Source organism: Trichechus manatus, unplaced genomic scaffold (genome assembly GCF_000243295.1).
Source record: "Trichechus manatus latirostris isolate Lorelei unplaced genomic scaffold, TriManLat1.0 scaffold00007, whole genome shotgun sequence".
In the NCBI taxonomy this organism is placed as follows: domain Eukaryota; kingdom Metazoa; phylum Chordata; class Mammalia; order Sirenia; family Trichechidae; genus Trichechus; species Trichechus manatus.
Genome location: NW_004443943.1, coordinates 28,952,273 through 28,973,633, shown reverse-complemented (window position 1 = coordinate 28,973,633; position 21,361 = coordinate 28,952,273). Strand labels below are relative to the sequence as shown.

The window sequence follows — 21,361 nt, the reverse complement described above, 5'->3', positions numbered from 1 at the left end:
CGGCAAATGTTTTTCTTTGCCACCCAGTGAGGAGAGGGTCAGTTTGCAATCTCTCTAGCTTCTTTCCTAATTTTTGCAGACCAACTGAGGGACATAGGCTTGTCATATTCCTTTGTTCACAGCTTGGTAGCTATAGTGTTTGCAGCAGCCAACACTGTTTTCCTCAAAGGGAAACCCCCCTGGAAGCGTCTAAAGGCAGAGCCTGTGGGGCTCTGGACAGAGACACTATAGCTGAGGCCAAGGATTCTAGTGTCTACCTGGCCATAGATCACAGCCCCTAGCTCTACCCTCTGCCCCTAGCTCTATCCCCTGCTCCTCCTAATTTGTCCCAAGGTCGGGGTCAGGCATGGCTTCTGGGTAGTATGGAAACTGAGCATGGTCTGGACTTGGGGAAGAAGGGAGGGAAGAGGGAGAATGTAGTCTAGGAGCTTTAGGTCTCATCTCTTAGTATTTTTCCACATCAGGCTGTTCCCGTTTCTAAGAGGCCCTTTTCTACCCCCGAGGGAGGTGCTTACAGAGGTCCAAACTCCCACAACACCCACATAAAAGTGCTGATCAAAGAGAAGCCTGAGGTACTGATTATCATACAGCCAGATAGGCCCCAATGAAGAGAGTGAGTGCCCCTAACTCTCCATGAGGGAGGCCAGCTGGTAGTACAACAGGGTACCATTCCCCACCTGAGAGGAGGAGGCCAAGACGATATAGATGCTTTATATGGGAAGGCTTAATACACAACATTCTCCTTCCCAACCACAGCACCTCAACCCTGCCCACTCCTTGCAGGGCCACACTGCCTGCCCCATGCACACTCCTACCTGTCTTACCCTCACTCACAGAGAAAGAAGGGGAGGGGCCCTCTAATCATGCATCATCCCAGTGATTGGGATGGATGAGGGTTATGGGGCTGGGAGAAATTGTTCCTTCTCAGTTTGGGGCCAAAACGAATGTCTTATACCCAGAAACACACAACTGTGAACAAGATGGTCCCCCCTCCATGGGCTTCTTTGTGCACCTGGACCATGAGGCACATTGCAGGGAAATCTTCTGAGTAACTACAGCTCAGCTCTGACTCATCTTCCCTCTGACCCCAGTCCAGGTAGTCTAGGGGTATCTCCCTTGGAGAAGTTAGAGAGAGGACACTGCCCAAGCCCCTGGCACACTGGTAACAAGGGTGCACTGCTGTAGTGGTGGTAGGGGTGGAAGCACTGGTGAAGGACTCACTCCTGATGCCAGTCCTGACGTGTGGCTGGCTGGCTAATGGCCAGGGGCCATGTGGCTGGCTGGCTAATGGCCAGGGCCATGTGGCTGGCTGGCTAATGGCCAGGGGCCATGTGGCCAGACCACTGGTAGGCTCAGCCTCACTGTACCTCTGTTCATGCAAGGACCAAAAGCCCTGGGCAGCCCAGTGACATGGTACCCTGACCCACAAGCTCAGGAAGGAAGCTGGAGGGAAAGGCAGTGATGTTGGTACTAAGATATTTATTACATCATAAAAGTCCATTGTTGTCCTGTTTTTCCATATGTACATGCTCCTGTGGACAGTCCCCACTGCCCAGCCCCACCTGTCCACCCACCATGGTGCCAATCAACTCTCCAAACTGACCAACTAATTAATAAAAGAGGAAGAACTGGAGGAGGTGGCCCAGGGCTGATGGGAGTGGGTATGGGAGAGGGAAACGAAAGTGCAGAGTGGTTGGGCTTGGATCTCATTGCCTGACCATGGCAGGAGGGACACATGGGCACCACAGGGTTGGCACAGTGATGCCTGCCCAGAGCTGCCAGGCTGGAGGCAGAGGCTGCAGATGATACCTGAGTGGGCTCTCAGGTTGGGCCCCCAGGAATGGAGAGCAGAGGAGGAAGGAGGTCCTGCAGTCTGATTGTACGTCCCAGGAGGGGCTGTAAAAGTTTTCCTCTTTTTCTGGTCCTCATCCAAGTGGCAGCAACAGCAGCTCGGGCTGGGCCTGTAGAGTTTGTGGCTCCTGGGACAGCTGGGGGTGGGGGGTGCGAGGATAGCCTGGTAGGAAGTACTGGTCCTGATTTCTGCCTTAGTTGACCTCGGAGGTGGGCATGGGGTCTGTGGGGCGGGGTGTGGCTAGAAGGGGCACTGGTGAGGTGGCTTCGATGAGTGCAGGGTTGAGGATGATGGGAAGAGTCATGGGTGGCACACCCACCTGCAGTGGGGAGGCCAAGGGCTGCAGGATCAGGGGGTGCTGAGCCAGGGGTGGAGGCCCATCTGGGGTAGGGCTGAGCTTGCTGGGGCTAGAGACCACTGGTGATCCAGGGGAGCTGCTACTGGTGGCTCGGGGGCCCTCAGGCTTCTCAAAGTCTATCGGGAGAGCAAAGTGGCTGCAGTCAGACTCCCTTGCTGACACAGGATAACTCTCATATTCCCCAGCTAGTTATCCCTTCTTCTTCCCCATCCCTGTGAGCCAATGACTCAACCCAGGCTAAATAGTTAGGAGTCCTAAAACTCATTCCAATGTCCAACCACCTAATGTCTACCCTGCACCTCCTTTGCTCTACCACCCACCCCTCGTCAGGTTAATTTTGGTCTAGTCTTTATTAGAATCCCTTAAGGGCAACCTTTTTGTATTCATTCCAAGTCCCTGCCCCAGCCTTTCCCTCCCAAGCCTGAAAATGTCAAGCAGCTAGCTCATCATAGTTTACTTGGTCCTGCCATTTCCCACAGGAAGAGCAGGCAAGCAGGGTTCTCTGGGTCCTCCTTTCCCTGGTTCACAGCCCATGCTCAGCAGCAACCCCAAGCTACCCTGAGCCTCCTCTTAGGCCTCCTGCTTCCTGCCCAATACCCAGCAGGCTAACCCACAGGGACTTACCACAGGCTCCTGGCTCAGAGGGCATCTCTGGGGGAGGTGGATGGCCAGGTGTCTTGGTGTCGCCAGCAGCAGGAGTCAGGTGGGCTGAGGCCACAGGTTTTGGGGCATGAGGCTCCATAGGCATGGGGTCTGGGGAGGGTAGAGAATCCAGACGACAGCTCTTAGTGCTTGCTTTCCAGCAAAGCCCTGGCTGCCCACCAGTCTTTCCACAACTTAGGGCACAGAGAACTAATTCAGCTCCAGGCTTAAGAGCTTTATGGGTCCTTCTTGAAGTTAGGCTGAACCCCCTACCCTGGATGACAGTCTGCTTGAAGAGCTCATCTCGTAGGTGGGGCAGGAAACAGTCAATGCGCTCCCATGTGATTTCCCAGAGGGCTGAAGGGCCACCTCCTCGTGCATCTGCACTGTGGAAAATCTCTGCTGTGTCCATCACCAGGAGCATGTTCTTCAGAGACTCAGGGATGGCCTCTGACTGCAGGGGCAGCAGGACCATGAGAACAGGAAAGGAGACATGGGGAAGTATGGCAAGGGGGAGGTAGCTACCAAGGGGGGAACCAGCAAGTCTTCCCAGCAGGTAAGAGAGGAAGCAGGCATAGGCTGAGGTGAAACATACCAGCAAGTCACTGGAGCCTGCATGCATGTACTTGTCCATGAAGTCCAGGATGGTAAGCCAGAGGGCCGCAAAGGTAGAGAGTGACAGCAGTGGAGACAGGTGCTGCAGGAAGACCTACGGCCCGCCAGCCATTTCAGCCGAGGGTAGCGTAGGAGCCTTTTGCACCCCTCTCCAAGCCTGGGAGGCACGTCTGCCCTATCTTGCATGGATCTCCGAGAGCCAGAATCCTCCTGGGTCCCTGGGTCCTGCTGAGTCTCTATTGTTGGGGGTCCTGAGCATCTACCCTGCATCCCTATGTCCTACCAGAGGCCCTGGCTTCCTTTCTTAGGAAGAGGTAGGTGTGGGGAGAATGGGCCAGAGGAGATGGGCATAGGATGGCAAGCAGTACCTTCGAGAGCAGTGTGGAGGCCCTCATCCGAGTTTCCTCCATCCCGCCCACATCTGCAGGACTAATGTTCTCCAAGAGCTTGGTCAGCAGAGGAAACAGCACCTGGTGGGTAAATATCCAACATCTCCAGCAGGGTCAGCTGGGCAGCTTTGCCCCAAGGAAGCCAGAGGCTGGGGTGGATGGGTACAGAGCAGGAGGAAAGCATATGATACAGGCTGAGGACTGACATTAGCGGCTCTTCAGGCTACCTGGCTCTCCTTGACTTAAAGATTTAAACTTTATCTTAAGACCATCGGGAAGTCTTACCTTGTTAAAACAGGACTCCCATTCCAGGGCGTCCAGCTTTTGCAAATCATGTACCAGTAGTGCTCGCTGCAGATAGGTCAGTGCCTGCATCCGCACCTGGCGCCGGGCATCACAGCACAGGCAGGCAATGCCTGAGAACAAGAACAGGGTCAGGATCCCTTCAGGCCCCTAGTCCGGGTGCTTCTCAAGCTCCAGCTCTACCCCTGCCCCTTTCCCTGCCTGCTCCCCTGAGGGTTACCCTGCAGTAAAGGGCACCAACAGTGGGCCCAGAGGGTGCGGGAATCTGCTTCGATCTTCTGGCCACCTGTCTCCAGGTGGCGCTGTTCCTCCGCCCATGAGCTGTAGATAGAGGCCGCCCGCGTGTGCAGGGTGTGCATCAGGTCTAGCAACTGGGATCACAGGAAAGGGTAGGAAATGAGTGGGGTTAGGCCTGGAAAACCCTCTTCCCCGCCCCGCCCCCCCCACTGTCCCTGACTGAGTCCTCAGGGAGGGCCCTAGCACCAATCATGCCATACTCCACTCCTCTCAACAGTACCCCTTTCCTGGACTTTATGAGCTGGTTGCCCGAGTCCTGGGTAGTGTTTCCTTCCCAAAGTGTGGGTCAGGTATTACTCAAGACAGAGGAGATTTTAGGAGGTGCATGGACTAAGTAATAACACTGAGCTACATAGTGAGAAAACTTTCTTTTCAATTCTATTTCACACCTTCTCATGATAGAAAAAGCCTCTTTTTGTTAATCTCATTTTAAAAACAGAAAGCAAACTTCAGACTCAGAGGTTCTGATGGGCAAAATGGCCAGATTTAACATAATTTTTCTATGGTTATTCTATTAAATACATTTTATATGCCTGTATAGACACTGGAAGGCTACATATGAAACTGGTGGCAGTGGCTGTCCCTGGGGAGGGGAACTTAGTAGCTAGGGACAGGAATAGAACGGAGACTTGCTTTTTTCTCTCTATCCTTTTATACCTTTTGAACTTTGAACCATGTGCATATATTACCTATTCAAAAAATAGATAAACTTTAATTTAAAAATAAATTTAAGTGAAAAAAGAGTTACAGTTGGTCTTGGATAAGGGGAATAATGTGAAGATGATGGTTGAGGACCTGGGATAAGAAACATGGGCCCTTCCTCTCAGCCCTTGCTTTCCCTGGCTCCACTCGGGCTCCCGACATCAGGTGCAGGGTGAGGAGAGGAAGTAAAGGGTGCCATACTTACGTCCTGACTGACCTGTAAAGACACCGTATGGTAGCTGGCAGGCACACCTTCATCCTCGTCATCATCACTATGCCCGCCCCGAGTAGCATGTTGGCTGAAGGTTCGAGGCCGTCGAAGCACTGAGCCCTCCTTGGATTTCTTCTTGAAGCGGTTTACTTTGCTGTCATATTTGTGACTCTTGCTCCGTTTCTCCTGGGACTTGTACCCTAAGCAGAGCCGGACCCAGGTCACACTTCCACATCTATGTGCACAGATACCCTACCTTTTCCTCCCGTCTCCATGCGCTCCCTGTATATTCATGTGGCTATTCCCCATTGCCCCTTCATCAGGTGACCCACCGCCATTCAGACTGGCCTCCACAAAGATGCGGAGGGTCTTGACGCAGAGCTCAAAGTTATCAGGTGTGATGTGGGCAGCGTCACGCACAATGAAGGACAGTGATTCCACACACTTGAGCAGGGACTTAGTGTCATGTGGCCCCAGGTCCAGCCCCACTGTTAGGCTGTACTGATTGACCAGGGGTGAAGAGCCTGGCCTGTTGAGCCCAGGCCCTGGCTTGGAGTTATCGATGTCGTCCTTCCCCACCTGAAAAGTACACAGAGAAGCTGGGTATCCAGGCTTGACCTCAATCTACCCCACTGATGCCCTTTCAGAGGATTAGGAATCTTTCCCAAAGGCCAAGGAAGTAAAACTCACCCTCTGCCCATACCCTCACTCACCACTAACCAACCGCTGTTGACCACATCAGCATCTGTGGCTGATCGGTGTATCTTGCCCGGCCTGCCATGGTCAGTGTAGACCTCTGAGTCAGAAGTGTAACCTCGGTCCAGGCTCACATCATTTGGATGGTAGGATGGGAGCTCACTGTCTGACTGAGCCCCTGGGCCAGGCAGGGAGAAGGGCAGAGTCAAGGTGGGGATGGTGACATTGGGATAAGGGATAAATTAGGCTCTCAGAAGAAGGGTGCTAAGCCTGACCTCCCCTCTCTGACCTGGCTTAGTTTCAGCCCTGTCACCAGAGAGTTGAAGGATGGGCTCAACATTTTCTCTCTTGACCAGATAGGGCAGCAGGCTAATTTGGGCTCCTGATGGCAGCTAGTAGCAGCTGTAGGGGGTAGAGGTTGGTGGTGGCAAGGACATAGTGTCTGGGAAAATAGTCCTCAGGGGAGCAGGAAGCCTGGCTTTCATAGCCTTCTCCATTGCCTACTTGCCTTCATGCTATTTGACCTGTGTGTACTAGGAAACCCTGGTGGTATAGTGGTTAAGAGCCATGGCTGCTAACCAAAACGCCGGCAGTTTGAATCCACCAGGTGCTCCCTGGAAACTCTGTGGGGCAGTTCTACTCTGCCCTATAGGGTCGCTGTGAGTCGGAATCGACTCAACAACAACGGGTTTTAACGGGTAGTAGGGAGAGGCCAGTGGGCACTGGAAGGAGATGGCAGAAGCCAGGAGTGTTTAATTTGCCAAATGCAATAACCTGTGTTTTGTTTTCCTGCCCCAGCCCCTGGGGCTGTAACTATTTATCTGCCAGTGTGGGTCTCCCTGGGAACGGGCTTACCTGCATCAGGTGCATCAGCCCTGGCTGTGGCCTGCAGGGCAGCTGGAGGCTTCACGCCTGAGCCAATGCACTCCAGCAGTGTGAATAGGGTAGCCCAATCATCTCCTGAGTGGATGTTGGCTGCATTAGTCTTAAGGAGTTCATGGAGCCCGTAGGCAACCTGGTGGCTGACTCGGGACAGCACACTGGGCTTCATCAGCAGCAAAATGCGCAGGGAGAGCAGTACCTAGGGTGGGGAGCAGGAGAGGAAGTGGGAAGTGGGCACACAGCTTCCTGTCTAGTCTCCTTCCCCACCAGTGAGGAGAGTTTGGCTAGGAACTAACTTAGGGCACTGCTAGTGGTATTTTCCTTTTATTAAAAATTTTACTGAGATAATTGTAGATTCATACACAGTTGTAAGAAATAATACAGAGCGATACCTTATACACTTTATCCAGTTTATCCTAATGGTGACATTATACAAAACTATAGTATAATATCACAAGCAAGATACTGACATTGATACAATTTACTAACCTTATTCAGATTTCCCTGGTTTTTACTTGTACTCATATGTGTATGTCTAAGAGGGTATATTCAGTCCTGTACAATTTTATCACCTGTGTAGGTTCGTGCATTCTACACGAAACTCAACAATTCCAACAACACAAGGACCCTTGTAATCACATCACCTCCCTCCTGCTCCCACCCGTAATTCCTGGTAAACTATCTTCAACTTCTAAAATTTTATCACTTAAAAATGTTATATAAATGGGATTATATAGTATGTAACCTTTTTGGGATTGGCATTTTTCATTTAGTATAATTCCCTGGAGATTTATCTAAGTTGTAGACTGTAGCAATAGCATTACATGGTATGGATGTACCACAGTCTAACTATTCCCCTCTTGAAGGTCATCTGGACTGATTCTAGTTTTTGGCTGTTACAAATAAAGCTGCTTTTTTACTGTTGAGTTTTGAGAGTTTTTTATTTTAAGTAGCCCTGGTGGCACAGTGGTTAAAGCGATCAACTACTAACCAAAAGGCTGGCGGTTTGAAACCACCAGTGGCTTCAAGGGAGAAAGATGTGGCAGTCTGCTTCTGTAGAGATTTACAGCCTTGGAAATCCTATGGGGTCACTATGAGTCAGAATTGACTCGATGGCAGTGGGTTTTGGTTTTATATATTTTAGATACTAGTCCTTTGTCAGATATGTGGTTTGCAGATATTTTCTCCCAGTCAGTAGCTTGTCTTTTCATCTTCTTCACATGGGACTTTCACAGAGCAAAAGTTTTTAATATTGATGAAGTCCAATTTATCAAATTTTTTTTTTTTTATGGATTGTGCTTTTGATGTCAAGTCTAAGAACTCTTTGTCTAGCCCCAGATCCCGAAGATTTTTCTCCTATGTTTCTTTCTAAAAGTTTTATTGTTTCACATTTAAATCTATGATCCATTTTGTGTAAATTTTTGTATAAGGTGTGAGGTTTAGATCAAGGTTCATTTTCTCCCCTATGGATTTCAATTGCTCCAGCACTATTTGTTGATAAGGCTATACTTTCTCCATTGAATTGTTTTTGCACTTTGTCAAAAATCAGCTGAGCAATGATTAATGTAGTTGATATCACTAAATTGTACACCTGAAAAATACTGAATTGGCAAATGCTATGTATGTTCTTACAACAATGAAAAAAAATCAGTTGAGCATATTTGTGTGGGTCTATTCTGGGTCCTTTTGCTCTGTTCCATTAATCTATGTCTATCTTTCCACCAGTACCACACAGTGTTGCTTACTATAGCTACAGTAAACCTTAGTATCAGTGATTTCTCCCACTTTATTCTTTTGTCAAGATTGCTTTGGCTATTCTCCATATAAATTTTAGATTAAGCTTGTCTATGTCTACAAAAAACCTTGCTGGGATTTTGACAAGAGTTACGTTGAAAGTACAGATCAATTTGGGGAGAAATGACATCTTTACTGTTTGAGTCTTCTAATCCATGGACACGGTATGCCTCTTCAATGATTTCTTTGATTAGCATTTTCTAATTTTTAGCATACACATCCTATATATGTTTTGTTGAGTATACACCTAAGTGTTTCATTTTATTTGGAGTGATTATAAATAATAGTGTGTTTTTAATTTCAGTTTCCATATGTTCATTGTTAGTATATAGAAATATGATTGATTTTTATGTGTTTATCTTGTATCCTGTGACCTTACTAAACTCGATTATTACTCTATGCCTGTGGTCTTCTGTAGTTGGGCCAACAGAGCTCAGGAGGGCCCTAAACATGAGAGCCAGGAAATCAGGTACAGGACCAGGACTGCCACAAGGCAGCAGCAGTTCAGTCCTATACAGTGGATTCATTAAGAGCCTGCAAAGGTGCTGAGCACCAGTTTTATGCTTGAGGCATTCCACACTCACCCCCAATACCACTTGTTAGATCCCACTAGCCCTGCAGTTGGTCACTGGGCTCATACTGTTGTTGTTAGTTGCCGTCGAGTCAATTCCGACTCATGGAGACCCCATGTGTGTTAGAGTAGAACTGCATTCCATAGGGTTTTCAAGGCTGTGACCTTTTGGAAGCAGTCACCAGTACTGTCTTCCAAGGGCCTCTGGGTATGTTCAAATCACCAGCCTTTCGGCTAGCAGTCAAGGGCTTAACCATTTGCACCACCTAGGGACTCCATGGGTTCACAATTGACACTGTGGTCTTAGACCCTTGCAAATCCACCTGCCTTCCCAGCTGTACTCTGCTTACCTGGCCACTGATCTCTTCTCTCCGGAGCAGCCGAATGGCCAGGCGCAGCTGTCCCACTACCGCCCGCTCCACAAGGAAGCAGAAATCCTGGGCCTGGACACACAGGTGGTATAGATGGTCTCGAACAGTCTGCCACACACAACCCACACGATCCCTGTAGGGAACACAAGAGTTGAAGACCCTGGGCAATAAGCCTCCCTTTCTGATCCAGGCTAGGCCTTTTAGGGATCATTTGCATTAGACCCTGAACAAATGGGTATAATGAGCAAGCTTCTCCCCTCTGCCTACAGCCTCATGTGCTTCTTGCCCTAGAGCCCATTCAGCAAGATGGCTCCAGGCTTCCACTCCTTTGGCACAAGCCCAGTATGGGGCCTGCCTAAAGACTACCCTCACTCGCTTTCTCCTACCTATTCTCCAGCACAATCCTCAGCAGCATCTCCAGGCAGAAAGCAGCATCTTCCTCATCATATGTCTCTTCATCTGGTGTCACTGAGACTAGAGCCTGGAGGGGAAGAACAGCAGAAAGGTAGGCATGGAGAAGCCAGCCACTGGCCCTGCTCTGCCAGGCATCTAGGCATATACCACTGCTCCCTCCATCCCAAACCCAGCCCACCCTTTCATCACTCTTTCCTCTTCATCTTGTACCTTCATGAGCTCCTGAAGTGACTCCAGCTGGAGGAACTTACTTTCTGTGATCATCTTTTCTGGATCACATTGCTAGAGAGGAGACAAGAGAGAGGGGGTCAACGACAGACTGGAGGTAAGAGAGCTCCCCCAAGAGCCAGGAAGAAGGGCAGAGTCAGCCCTGGTCACAAGCCCTGGATGATTCTATTCTTCAGCTGGCAGGGCAGCATCTGCCCAGTGGAGATGGGTCTGGGCTTGCTCACAAAGGGAAGGAGGGTAGGCAGTTACCTTGATACAGTCCAAGGCCACTCTCTTGGCCTCTTGGTTCTCAGTGGATGGACCCCGCATGCTAGACTGCTCAGGACCACTCAGTGTCAGCCAGCTCACAAAGCTCAGCACTGTTGACTCTCCTCTGCAGAAAAAGGGTAAAAGCCCTAGTAAGCCTGAGAGCTATGACCTTCCTCCCCAAGGCATTCAGTCTCTGGTCTACCCTCACCCTCACCGGTTTGACGGGGTCTCTTCCCGCTGCAGAGAGATCTTGCCATTGGGATCCACAAAATCTTCTACCTGGAAAAGCAGATAAAGTAAGATTTCTTTCCATATGCCCTTTGCATTTCCTGCCCACCTCCCACCCCATGCAAAGTTCTCTGTCTTTCTTCATAGAGCCCTCTGCCTTACACTATGTGGCCTCCTCCAGTTGGTGACTGGCAATAGCTCTTGCCAGCCTTCCTTTAAAGCTATCCCCCAGGATCTGTGGTCTTACATTTGAGGAGTTCTAGTGAGCTTTAGCAGGCATCAGAGCCAGCACTACTCTCAATTAGTTCTGTATGTAATCTTGGGGCTCTTGCCTTGTTATTATTGACTACTCTCCTACCAAGAATTACCTCCACCATAGCTTTGGGTAGCAGCTGGGCTCGGAAAAGCTGTAGCATGGCCTCCATGATATTCTTCCAGCCCTCCCGTAGGATGTCGCCATGACGATGGGCCAAATGGAAGACCGTCTTGGCTGCAATGTGGGCTTTAGGGTTGCTTCCAAACACACTGGGCAGGTTCTCAATAGACTGGAAAAGATGAGAAGAGGCTTAGGGCCTGGATGATGTCTGTAAAGGAGACTCTTTTAGGCCTCTGCCTCTGGTTCCCTGAGGGTCCCTCTGCTGGCTCTGTTTCAATCCCCCATAATAATGGCTGGAGAGCTAAACCTAGTTAAGGCCTTCCCCACTCTTGCATCTCCTCTCCCATCCCATTACATATGGTGATACTATTCTTATCCCAGGGTATGCAAGACAGAAATGACCTAAACTATATGTGGTCAAGTGGGCCGAGGGAAGATGCTGAGGGAAACCAGCTCCACAGATAAGGGTAGATAGATGGCTAGAAGAGAGGTCCTCCTTTGCAACTCCAAATACATAGTCTTTGTCCATGCTCACCTCACTGCTGAGAGCTGTGAATTTGCACAGTGAGATGATGAGGTTGTCAAACACATCGCTGAGGCCATAGTGGGCAGAGATCATGGCGCACTTCCTGTAACATCACCCCATCCCAGAAACAGTGTCACTGGAAGGCTGGGATGCCCTTCCAAGTCCCTGAGGAGGTTTTGCTTGGACTCTTCCCCAATCAGTCCCAGAAAGAAATCTTTTACTCTTGAGTCTGTTTAACACTGAGTTTTCCCAGAGTCCCCTCCCAGCCTCCCTCCAAAAATTCAGGAGGAACCTCATTCTAAGGAAAACAAGAGTAGGAGTCAGAGAAGCCACAGAGGCAATTATGTTAGCTCAGAAAGCTAGACGGAAGTCAAGACCAAGGCCAAAGCTGGGTTACCTGAAGCCTGAGATGGATTTCTGGATGATTGTCTCCTCAAGGCTTTTGTCAAAGACATAAGAAAGAGCAGCAATTGTGGGGCCCCAGGTCATGGTGAAGAGGTCAAGATCGTAGCTGCCAGCAGGTACACGCAGGAATATGCCCTCAGGGGTGGCACCTCGATGGAGCAGCACATTCCATACATAGTTCTCCCGAACCAAACCTGTCTGCTCCTCAGGCATCACAATTTCCTCATTCCTGTCACAAGGCAAGAGAAGGAGTAGATGCACTCCTGTGAATCTTACTGGTTCCAACCTAGGACAAAAGGCTTCACCCACCTATACTGGCACTCTCCATCAGTGAGTGGTCACCAAAACTTCAGCTCAGTGGTCTGCTTCCCACATACCAGTGGGATCAGGGGGAAAGAAAGAAGTGTCTTATAATCCCCTATAATCTCAAAGCCCTGTCTCTAAGTGGGGCCTTCAGTTCAGTAGTAAGATCTCACACCCTTTCTGTGTATAAGAAGATGAACAACTCTACTTTTTCCAATGTACAGTCAAGAACTAAGCGTCCCACCTCTGACCCAAGCCTTACCCTCCAGTGCCCATCTTGGGTTTTGTACTAGCTCCAAAATGCATCTTATGAACTAGACAGGAAAATCCAGCTGGTTTGGGCTTGGGAAATAGAGCCATGACACCTGACATAAGATGGGTAGTTTCGACTCTGGCTTAGAGTACTGGAGTCCCAATATTGTTCAGGTTTCTTTAAGAAACAAACAAGTTGGGAGAGAAAGGGATGTCCAACTAAGTTCCAAGGCTAAATCCAGAGCAAATGAGTTGCCACAGAGTCTAATGTGACTCTAAGAACTAGAAAAGGAGTAAATGTGTTTCTCCCTAACGGAGATGCTACACTTTTCTTTGCATATACTTACTTGATGGCATGGTACATGTCCTCCAGGATGTCTTGTTCAAAGTCCTTGCCTCCATTCACACCTTTTAGATTTTTGCGAAACTCCTAGAGACAGGCCAGTGAGCTTTTCCCCCAGTGTCAATGCTGAAGCCCCACCCAAACAACTCCTGGGTCTGTGGTAAGTAGGACTTAGGAAACAGTAAGTGAAAGACTCTCCCCCTGCACCAGTTCCTCTTCTGGACTGGCCAGCCCTCCAATTCCCTTGGACAGAACTCTGTCCTCTGCCCATCGGAAACCCAATGTCCTTCCTGCTACCTCTAAAACTGTGCTGAATCTTCTTTGCCCTGGCTGGGATCCAAGCTTACCTCCAGGGTCATGGGTGCATTCTGTTTGCGAACGTTGTGGTTGTGTTGGTCAGTATTAAGCATGATGACAGCATAGGCCAGGGCAAAGCAGGCATCGCTATTGGCAAATGGGGAGCCATTACAATTCTGAAAAAGCAAAGACCCCACCTGCGTCAATGCTCTTGTCTGGCCAATTAAACCCTCACCACCAACCCACTGGTCAGTGCCAGTACAGAGGAGAAGTACCACTCAGAAAGTGGCCAATCCCTTGCCAACTCAGTAGAAGCTGATCTCTCCATGGAAAGGTCACTGATGTTGCTCTCACATTTCTTAAGAGACAGCAGCTGGGCCCTTTAGTTCAGGCCATAGAAGCCCTCAGTCAAACTGACCTGGAATCCTGGGCTCAGCCTCTGTCACTCAAACTCACCCTCCAATGCTCTGTGAATGCCTCTAGCAGCCTCTGGATGACTGGTGCTTCCCCAGGCAAGCGGAAGGCTTCCAGGTACAGGCGGAGAGCTTCATCCAGCCTCAGACCCTGAAAGCTGAAGGTGCTATAGGAAAAGGAGGAAGGATGAAGAGGAGGAAGACGTGTAGGCTATAAATGCTGAGCTCTCTATTAGCCACAGAATCCTAACCTGCTCTTCCTGGGCTCTGGCAAAGGGGAGTTATCTCCTGGTCATTCCTAGCCTAGACCAGAACTTTGACAATCCCTAACCTCAGTACTCTTTATATCAGTAGGCTCTTGCCTAGAAACTTCACTCCTGACCCAGCCCCTACTCTATGTTCAGGAACTCTGCTCTATCCCTTTGCGATATTCTCTATGCAGAATGGAGAGGATCCCAAAATTATGTCTCTGGAGCTCCTTTCAGGTCCAACAGATATAGATGATGGCAAGAGGAAGAGCATGTGGTCTAGGTCACAGCAGGAACTGATCAAGACTGCTTTGAGGGAGGGCATCCCTGTCCTCCCAGACAAATCACCAACTATGTTCCACATTGCTTACAGCTTCCTCACCTCACAAAGCTCTCCAACAGGTCAATGTTTTTGCGGTCACTCACAAACTCCCCAATCATTTTCTTGTCCAGTCGAGGGTTCTCTCGGAGCCACTGGGCTACCTCTGTGTTGTCCATTGGGATGGTGAGGAGGCCCTTCTCCTGCAGAAACTGGATCCCTTTCTTTGGTTTCTGGTTAAACTGCTCTGTGCCAGTGATCAGCAGCTGGAAGAGAGAGATCAGAGGCATCAGAAGCTGCTATGCCCCTAAACCAGACAAGGCTAGGCTGGACTCCATCAAGCCCTCAACTGGCCAGCTAATGGGTTCCTAGGATGTGGTCCTTTGTGACTCTAGAACTAAGGCTGGATCATACTGGCTCTAGCTTTCCCCAATTTTCATGTCTAATTAGAATTGGCTGAGGAGCTCCTTTTCTGAGTGCTCAAGATGCATGGGACAGCCCCCTCTCCTCCAATTTGAGGTTCAAGAAAAAAAGTAGAAGAAAGACCAGAGAAGATTTCCTTCTTCTCTCCAGTATTATATCCAACCCTGGGAGCTGTTTACAGCCAACATCTTGTTTATGGCCTAGACTGCATTCCCCTCCTTTCTTTGGTTGCCTAGCTCTTAAGACCCTGGGGTTTGAAAGATAAGGTGAACTGTGATGATAACTTTCTGTCTGTCCAGTCGCACCTCTACAATCAAGGGCACAATAAAAGTCATTTACGGGATGAAAAAGGAACCATTCAACAGGCTGATGAGTAAGATCTAAGAGTTGTCCAACTACAAAAATGAGGCCGGATGATTTCTAACACCTATGGGTGATATTTTTAAGATGCAATAAAATTCATCTATTCCACACAAAAAAAAAAAAAAAAAAAAGTCATTTAGGTGATAGGTTGGCAATAAGAGGAAGAAATGGTTAAACAGAAGTTTTATTTCTAAAATTTCTTTGTGTTAAGGAAAAGCAGTTATTTGAACTTTACTAATGCACCAGAATATCAATTTCCTTTTATTGTCAATCACTACTCTAGAGTTGCAGATTACCAATAACCTGTGACCTGCATGACACTAACTCCCAGAGCTCTGTTAACCTCAGTAACACTTGGCTCTCAGCTAGGGTAGCATTTGCCCAGGGGCATACAATGGGGTATGCCCAACTATATGGCTTAGGAGTAAGGGCAGGGTTTCAAAGGAGACAGGGGGGTGGCTAAAGTCTCAACAAGCCCACAGACTAGCCTTAAGAAGCTGTACAATGAGCTGCCAGACCCTCCCCCATGTTCTGGGACAGAAACCCTACAAAGGACATCCAGACAGAGGTGGGCAGAGGCTGAGCTCAGGGAATATCTGTATGTACCTTCTTTTTGTTTTTAATTTCAATCAGTTCCCGTGGATCTGGCAGAAGACTGGAAAATCGAGGTGGCTTCCGGGTAAACTTTTTGTCAGCTAAGAATGAGGGAAAGTGAGAAACCCATAAGACCTCTTTTACCAGGACAATGACTTTTAGAAGGTCACTGATATACTCCCCAGAGAAAAGAAGGATGCCTCAGAAGCTTCCTTGTCCTTATCAGTCTTCTACTGCCCTGGATGCCCACCTTCTGTGGCTCCAGATATTTTCTTTTCTCTCTCTGAGACTGACGGCATGGTAAGCAGCCAAGGTTCATTCAGGTACTACCCTAGGGTGTTTCTGCTCCCCTCCCTCTGCTCTCTGCCAGGCCCTCCAAGTGAGGGGTCTTAGGGTTATAGACACCCGGTACACACCCCCAGAATCACCAGCTTCCTCCAGATCACTGCATCCTGGCTTCCCGTGTTCTGCCAGCAGCCACCCTCCAGCCAGCAGATGTAGGCCTGGGATGTCAGGGGCCATGCCTACAGCTTTCCTGTCGCTGGCTGCTCTCTCAGCTGGTAAGAGAGAAGATGATATGTGAAGACTTATGGGGTAGGGAGCCAAGCAGAGCTTCCGGACAGGTTGAGTCCCAGGCCAAGGAGACCTGCATGCTTGCACACAGGGAGCCAGCCCTGCCCAGGACAAACCCAACGCAAAACAAAGGGTTACTGGTCCAGACCTGCCAAGCATTAAATTTTATAACAAAGAGGTTATCCAGTCACCTTCTCTGAAATTCTGCAACCTCAATCTCAAGGGAAAGACAGAGAAGATGAATTAGAGGGGAGCAGATACGAGGGTGGAAGTGGGATGGGAGAAGGTAGAACCTAGAGCTTTTAGAACAGAGTCCTATATCCTTTAATCTCTTCTTTTCTCTCCCTATAAAGAAACGATAATTCCTTAAAGACCCAAAAGTAGGCAGGAAGAGAAAGGGAGAAGTCCATGAGTTCCTACTAACCTGCCTGGCTGGCCTGTGACTCAAACCACCAAATCCTGGAAACCCAGAATAGGGAATACTACCCAGGGAAGTGATATAAGGGCAGGAGATAAGATTCAGTGAGTAGAGCATAGAAGCATAGAACTCTGGGAACCTCAAAGAAAGAAATTCCTCTCACTATTACTCGCTTCTCGGGTACTATCTACTGTCTCATAGCTGGGTCTGGCTGCCTCTTTCTTCTCCTGCTGGGTGAGGTTGCTGAGGACTTTGGCCTGGCAGTGGGCCTCAGTGCTGTCAATCACTGTCAACAGGGCATCGAGTGACAGCAGATGTGTTGTATACAGCTGACCAGAGACAGGGAAGGCATTCTGGAAAGTAAACAGATTCAGTACACTTGAGGTTAGAATACTTTATACTTTAACTGATCCGTTTCCAAAAATCCTGATACCCTCTATCACTTCTACATTGCCCTGAGAAAATGCCTTTCTTATTCCCGTTTCCCAAACCTCAAGTGTTCCCCTCCTTGTATGTAGCATCCCCACCACCTCCAGGAAGATTTCCTTAATAGTCTCCTTTCTAGAGGACAGTAGTAGTGATCAGCACCTTGGACAGCAACTTGGTGAGGTCCTCAAAGAGGTTGGAACAGTAGTAGTCACAATCATAGTTGATGTAGAGCTCGGTGACAAAGCTGGGGATGTGCCAGAGCTGCACAATGGCCTCCAGTGCCATCTCCTTCATCTCATAAGGCATCTTGGGGTTCTCCACAGTGATGATTTCCATGAGCTTTTTAATGTACGTCTGGCAATAAGCCAGTAATTGCCATTTGGGTGGATAAAGAATTCAAGACGGGAAGAGACAAAATTGGACAGGAAGAAAATTAAGCAGAGGAAACAGAAGCCCAGACAGGAGGCATGCATTGAGAGATACCTAAAAGTATTCCATCCCCTAAATACATACCCCTCTTTGGTCTCTGTGCTGGGAAATAAAGCCTGGCTCTATCTCATGCCTGATCTAAAACAAGCTGCTTGTTGCTCTAAAACAAGCTACCTGTTGCTCATTTTGAGCTGTGTGAGGCTGACCTGGTTTTATTTATAATTTCTTTTTGCAATATAGTGGCAAAGCTGGCTTGACTTGCCTGCCTGAGTTGTAGGGAAATTGCTAGACAGAGAGCTTGTTCCCACTCATAGTGAAGCTACCCGCCAATCCTAACATTTAGGCTCTCCCACTTCATAGCCAGCCAGTTTTCCCTGGGCTCCTTTTAACTTCTCCACTAGTGACGCCAGCCAATGAAGCAAACTATGGGGGCTAAAAGCATTTTCCTACAGGAAGCCCCTAAGTCCCACCACTGCAACATGACAGTGCTGGCCCCACCAAGGATGGTATGCATCTCCCTATTTTCTTTTTCTTCTAAGATCAGGAAACTCACCTCCAACTGGAACTTGAGGTGCTCCCGCATGCTCTCAAACAGTAGGAAGCATACCCGCAGGGAAGCAGCATACAGGTTCAGTCGTTCAATGCTAAGTAGCTGGAGATCAGAGCAGGGTGGGCCATGAGGCTTCTGAACCTGACTATGGCTCAACCAGGAGAGAGGCAAGACAGCAAATTGGGTAGAGTTGCCACTGAGGTCCTGTGCTCTGAGGAAACTATATCTAGCCATTCCTATATTTCCCTCTGGTTGCCAGAGTCCCTGGGGAACTACTGGAGCCCTCTTACTATGACTGCTGGTCAATTGTGAGAGAAGTGTTACCCAGGGCTCTATACTCTTCTCACAAATCAGCCAAACTGCCCTGTGTTCCCCTAGCTCTGGAGAGACCTTGAAAAACAGCCAGGAGCTCTGAGTCCCTCTAGCAATTCAGTCTTACCTGGAATAAGTGGCGGCACATCTCATCCTTGATGAGGCCCAAGAGGGTCTGGCACTGGGCTACAGGAGCTGACTCAAGAGCCACTGTCAACAAATGCAGTCCCATGTGGATCATAACCTCTGAGTTGTGGCGGTCATGTGGGTTGGTGAGGGAGATGAGGAAACGGAAGAGCTCGCGGATACAGGGAAGGCCATAGGGGACCAAAGTTGTACCTGGGGAAACCAGGAGAAAAGTGAGACTGCTAAGAAACAACTGGCCTGATGGCTTGGCTTAGCCTGCCCTGCATTATACAAGGCAATTCCAGGTAAGTGATTCTTTTCAAGGAAAAAACTGTCTTTTTCCTAGGAAAGTGAAGGGACTAGTCTTACTTATTTTAGGGAATCAGAATTGATGATGCTACCTTTCTGTTAAAGTCCCAAGTTTTCTATTCTTCCTCTCGTTTCCTATTGTCCACCAAATTCCCTCTCTCTGTAAATCAGGGAAGGGCTCCATCCATGCCAACAGTCCTCTGGTTTGATTCCATTTCCTGACTAGAAAATGGCCTAGAACTTGGACCAGCAGGCAGCAGTCATCTTGGATCCAAGATGGTCTAGACTCAGGAAGCTTAGTGGGTGGGATGGGGGAATGTGATGGGCAGACTGCCAGAGTACCCACCTTCTTTCTGGGAAGACTGTGTAAAGCGCACGCCCCGGGGATTGACGTAATCCATGTCATGGACAGAGGCAGAGTCGGAGTGGTCAGCAGGGGATGTGCACTCCTCTAACACCTCAGGGATGGATTCCACAGATGCTGATTGTGCCTTTTCCACCTGGACCACTTCCTGCTATGACCAGTAGCAGGCGGATATAGGAAGAGGGTGAGGCAAGAGAAATTTGGAACTTATCCTCCTGAAGTACCTGTCCTTCAAGCTGTTTCTAATGGACTGCAGGTGTAGGGCCAGCTCAGTAGGCTATGAATCAATGCAAGGCAGATCAGGGCAGGAGTATGATGGATTCAGAACACATCTCCTGAGGCATCACTGACATACAGTGACTGGAACTCTAGAGGTAGCAGAGGCTCTCACAGGCCTGGGATTCAGATCATTGCCTTTCAGAGAAAGCCACAGACAGCTGCCTCACCTTTGCCAAGCGCCACCCATATGCACAACCTGATAAATCCCATCATCTGTCTCTCACAGTGAGTCATCTGTGGATTTTCCAGGCAGCACAGCTAATTCTAGGAAGAAGAACCTCCCTGCCCCAAGTTTCTTTTGAGCCAAGGCCTAGATAAGCACCCAAAGGATCAAGTTCATTCCCACAGTAGAAGATTAGAGAGGGGTCTTCAGAAATCACAGCTATACCTGGGGGTCTGGCTGTTCAGGAACCCCTAGCTCGTTGCTCACAGGGTCTGCAGCTGTGCTGTAGCCTGGAAAGCCAGCTTGTTCCAGGTCAGTGAGGTCCTCCTTGGAGGTGGTCTGGGAGGAGAACTCCAGGCCACTGTCTGTAGAGGGGCTGACCACTGCTGAGGCAGCTTCTGAACTTGCAGAGGAGATGGGAGTAGGCATATCAATGAACGGCATGCCACCTGCCAAGCAAAGTAAGCGGGGCTTGAAGGAGAAGAGAGGGCAGACTCTGTGGGAAAAACATACCTTCCATGGAACGAGGGGCTCTATTTCCCAGCCTACATCCTAATCTCTGATAAACTAATCTCTAAAGTAGTCTGAGTCCCTCTGCAAGGAGAGCACCCCTAAGTCACTGCAGAGTTGCTGAAAAGTCACAGTCTGATCTGACCTGGAGTTTTCCCTTTTTGCTTTCAGCAGAAACACCAAAGCCTCTCAGTTGATTGGTCTTCAATTTCAATATCCCTGAGAGAGGAAGGAGCTTTTTTTCTATCTATTCTAATTAGAGGAAACAGCCCAGGGTACTTACCAGTGAGGTTAGAGGATAAGGTGGTTCCATTGGGGGTGGGCAGCTCTGAACCTGGTGTGACTTTGGTCACATGGTGAGGGGGCCGGGGGGATCTCTTCTGCTTCTTCCACTTGGATGAATCACTCATGCCTCCTGCTCTCATTTTCAGCTGGAAATATCAAACCTCATTAGTACTTGTATGCAAACCAAGACTCTATCCCTAGAAATCTCCCTTCTCTTAGTCCTACTGGTCCCTAGAAAGCAGCCTATGCCCCACATCTGTGCCAAGCTAAGAATCTAGACCATCAGATCACATTCCTACTGCTCTAACCTGCCTTCTACATTTGCCACTTTACAAGTTGGCTTAGCAGCCTCCATGTGGAAGGTGACATTCAGCTTCTAGGCTGGTTATTGATAGGGCCAACCCTCACACTTATCGCTCCGCTCCCTTGGGTCCTGAGTCCTGCATGACCTCTTGCACAAAGGATAGGGGCAGGGGCTCCTTTACCGAGAGCCTCAGGTCTACAGGGCCATGGACTCCTGGGCATTCCTCCTCAACTACCCTGCAGAGCAGCCCCCTACTTCTATTAGTTCTTATTCAACTATAAGAGCCTACTCCTTCCCATACAGGCTTCTGGCTTTCCTATTGCTTCACAGACTGAGCTTAGATCACAAACACACTCCTTACTTTCTGGAATTTCTACATCAGATTGGTCAGAGCCTCATTCCTTGGATTAAAGAAAGAGTGGACGACAGTTTATTCATAGAGTTAAGAATGGAGGGTCACATCATGCTCTCTGCTGCTCGCAATTTTGTTATATTAATGGAGCCTCCTGTCCGTCTCACCATTGGTCTTCTAGATAGTTTGTTTTCAGATGGGAAGACCCTGATTCCTTGGACCTTTGATCTATTCCGTTCTCCTGTCTCTTGCTGTATTTCTATTCTTCCTATAGCTTCCTTTTAGTCACAGGCA

General features: G+C 48.9%; 1 protein-coding gene across 1 annotated transcript in view; it reads right to left on the bottom strand.

Annotated features, from left to right (window-relative positions):
- Nucleotides 1-2,045: 2,045 nt before the first annotated feature.
- GBF1 (golgi brefeldin A resistant guanine nucleotide exchange factor 1) overlaps nucleotides 2,046-21,361 on the bottom strand; it is a 109,231-nt gene continuing 89,915 nt past the window's right edge. Inside the window, exons 9-39 of the mRNA XM_023741009.1 lie at nucleotides 20,410-20,557; nucleotides 19,842-20,065; nucleotides 19,157-19,322; nucleotides 18,503-18,714; nucleotides 18,067-18,165; nucleotides 17,244-17,438; nucleotides 16,819-17,008; nucleotides 16,081-16,221; nucleotides 15,677-15,765; nucleotides 14,348-14,550; nucleotides 13,761-13,884; nucleotides 13,355-13,480; nucleotides 13,012-13,094; nucleotides 12,102-12,338; nucleotides 11,714-11,807; nucleotides 11,171-11,347; nucleotides 10,789-10,853; nucleotides 10,575-10,698; nucleotides 10,308-10,379; nucleotides 10,070-10,164; nucleotides 9,663-9,816; nucleotides 6,921-7,146; nucleotides 6,083-6,243; nucleotides 5,702-5,948; nucleotides 5,364-5,569; nucleotides 4,380-4,530; nucleotides 4,142-4,272; nucleotides 3,836-3,937; nucleotides 3,448-3,561; nucleotides 2,835-3,306; nucleotides 2,046-2,326 (exon numbers count right to left, since the gene is read on the bottom strand). Of these exons, the coding sequence (XP_023596777.1) occupies nucleotides 2,046-2,326; nucleotides 2,835-3,306; nucleotides 3,448-3,561; nucleotides 3,836-3,937; nucleotides 4,142-4,272; nucleotides 4,380-4,530; nucleotides 5,364-5,569; nucleotides 5,702-5,948; nucleotides 6,083-6,243; nucleotides 6,921-7,146; nucleotides 9,663-9,816; nucleotides 10,070-10,164; nucleotides 10,308-10,379; nucleotides 10,575-10,698; nucleotides 10,789-10,853; nucleotides 11,171-11,347; nucleotides 11,714-11,807; nucleotides 12,102-12,338; nucleotides 13,012-13,094; nucleotides 13,355-13,480; nucleotides 13,761-13,884; nucleotides 14,348-14,550; nucleotides 15,677-15,765; nucleotides 16,081-16,221; nucleotides 16,819-17,008; nucleotides 17,244-17,438; nucleotides 18,067-18,165; nucleotides 18,503-18,714; nucleotides 19,157-19,322; nucleotides 19,842-20,065; nucleotides 20,410-20,557 (5,109 nt within the window). The remainder of the gene's footprint in view (nucleotides 2,327-2,834; nucleotides 3,307-3,447; nucleotides 3,562-3,835; nucleotides 3,938-4,141; nucleotides 4,273-4,379; nucleotides 4,531-5,363; nucleotides 5,570-5,701; nucleotides 5,949-6,082; nucleotides 6,244-6,920; nucleotides 7,147-9,662; nucleotides 9,817-10,069; nucleotides 10,165-10,307; nucleotides 10,380-10,574; nucleotides 10,699-10,788; nucleotides 10,854-11,170; nucleotides 11,348-11,713; nucleotides 11,808-12,101; nucleotides 12,339-13,011; nucleotides 13,095-13,354; nucleotides 13,481-13,760; nucleotides 13,885-14,347; nucleotides 14,551-15,676; nucleotides 15,766-16,080; nucleotides 16,222-16,818; nucleotides 17,009-17,243; nucleotides 17,439-18,066; nucleotides 18,166-18,502; nucleotides 18,715-19,156; nucleotides 19,323-19,841; nucleotides 20,066-20,409; nucleotides 20,558-21,361) is intronic.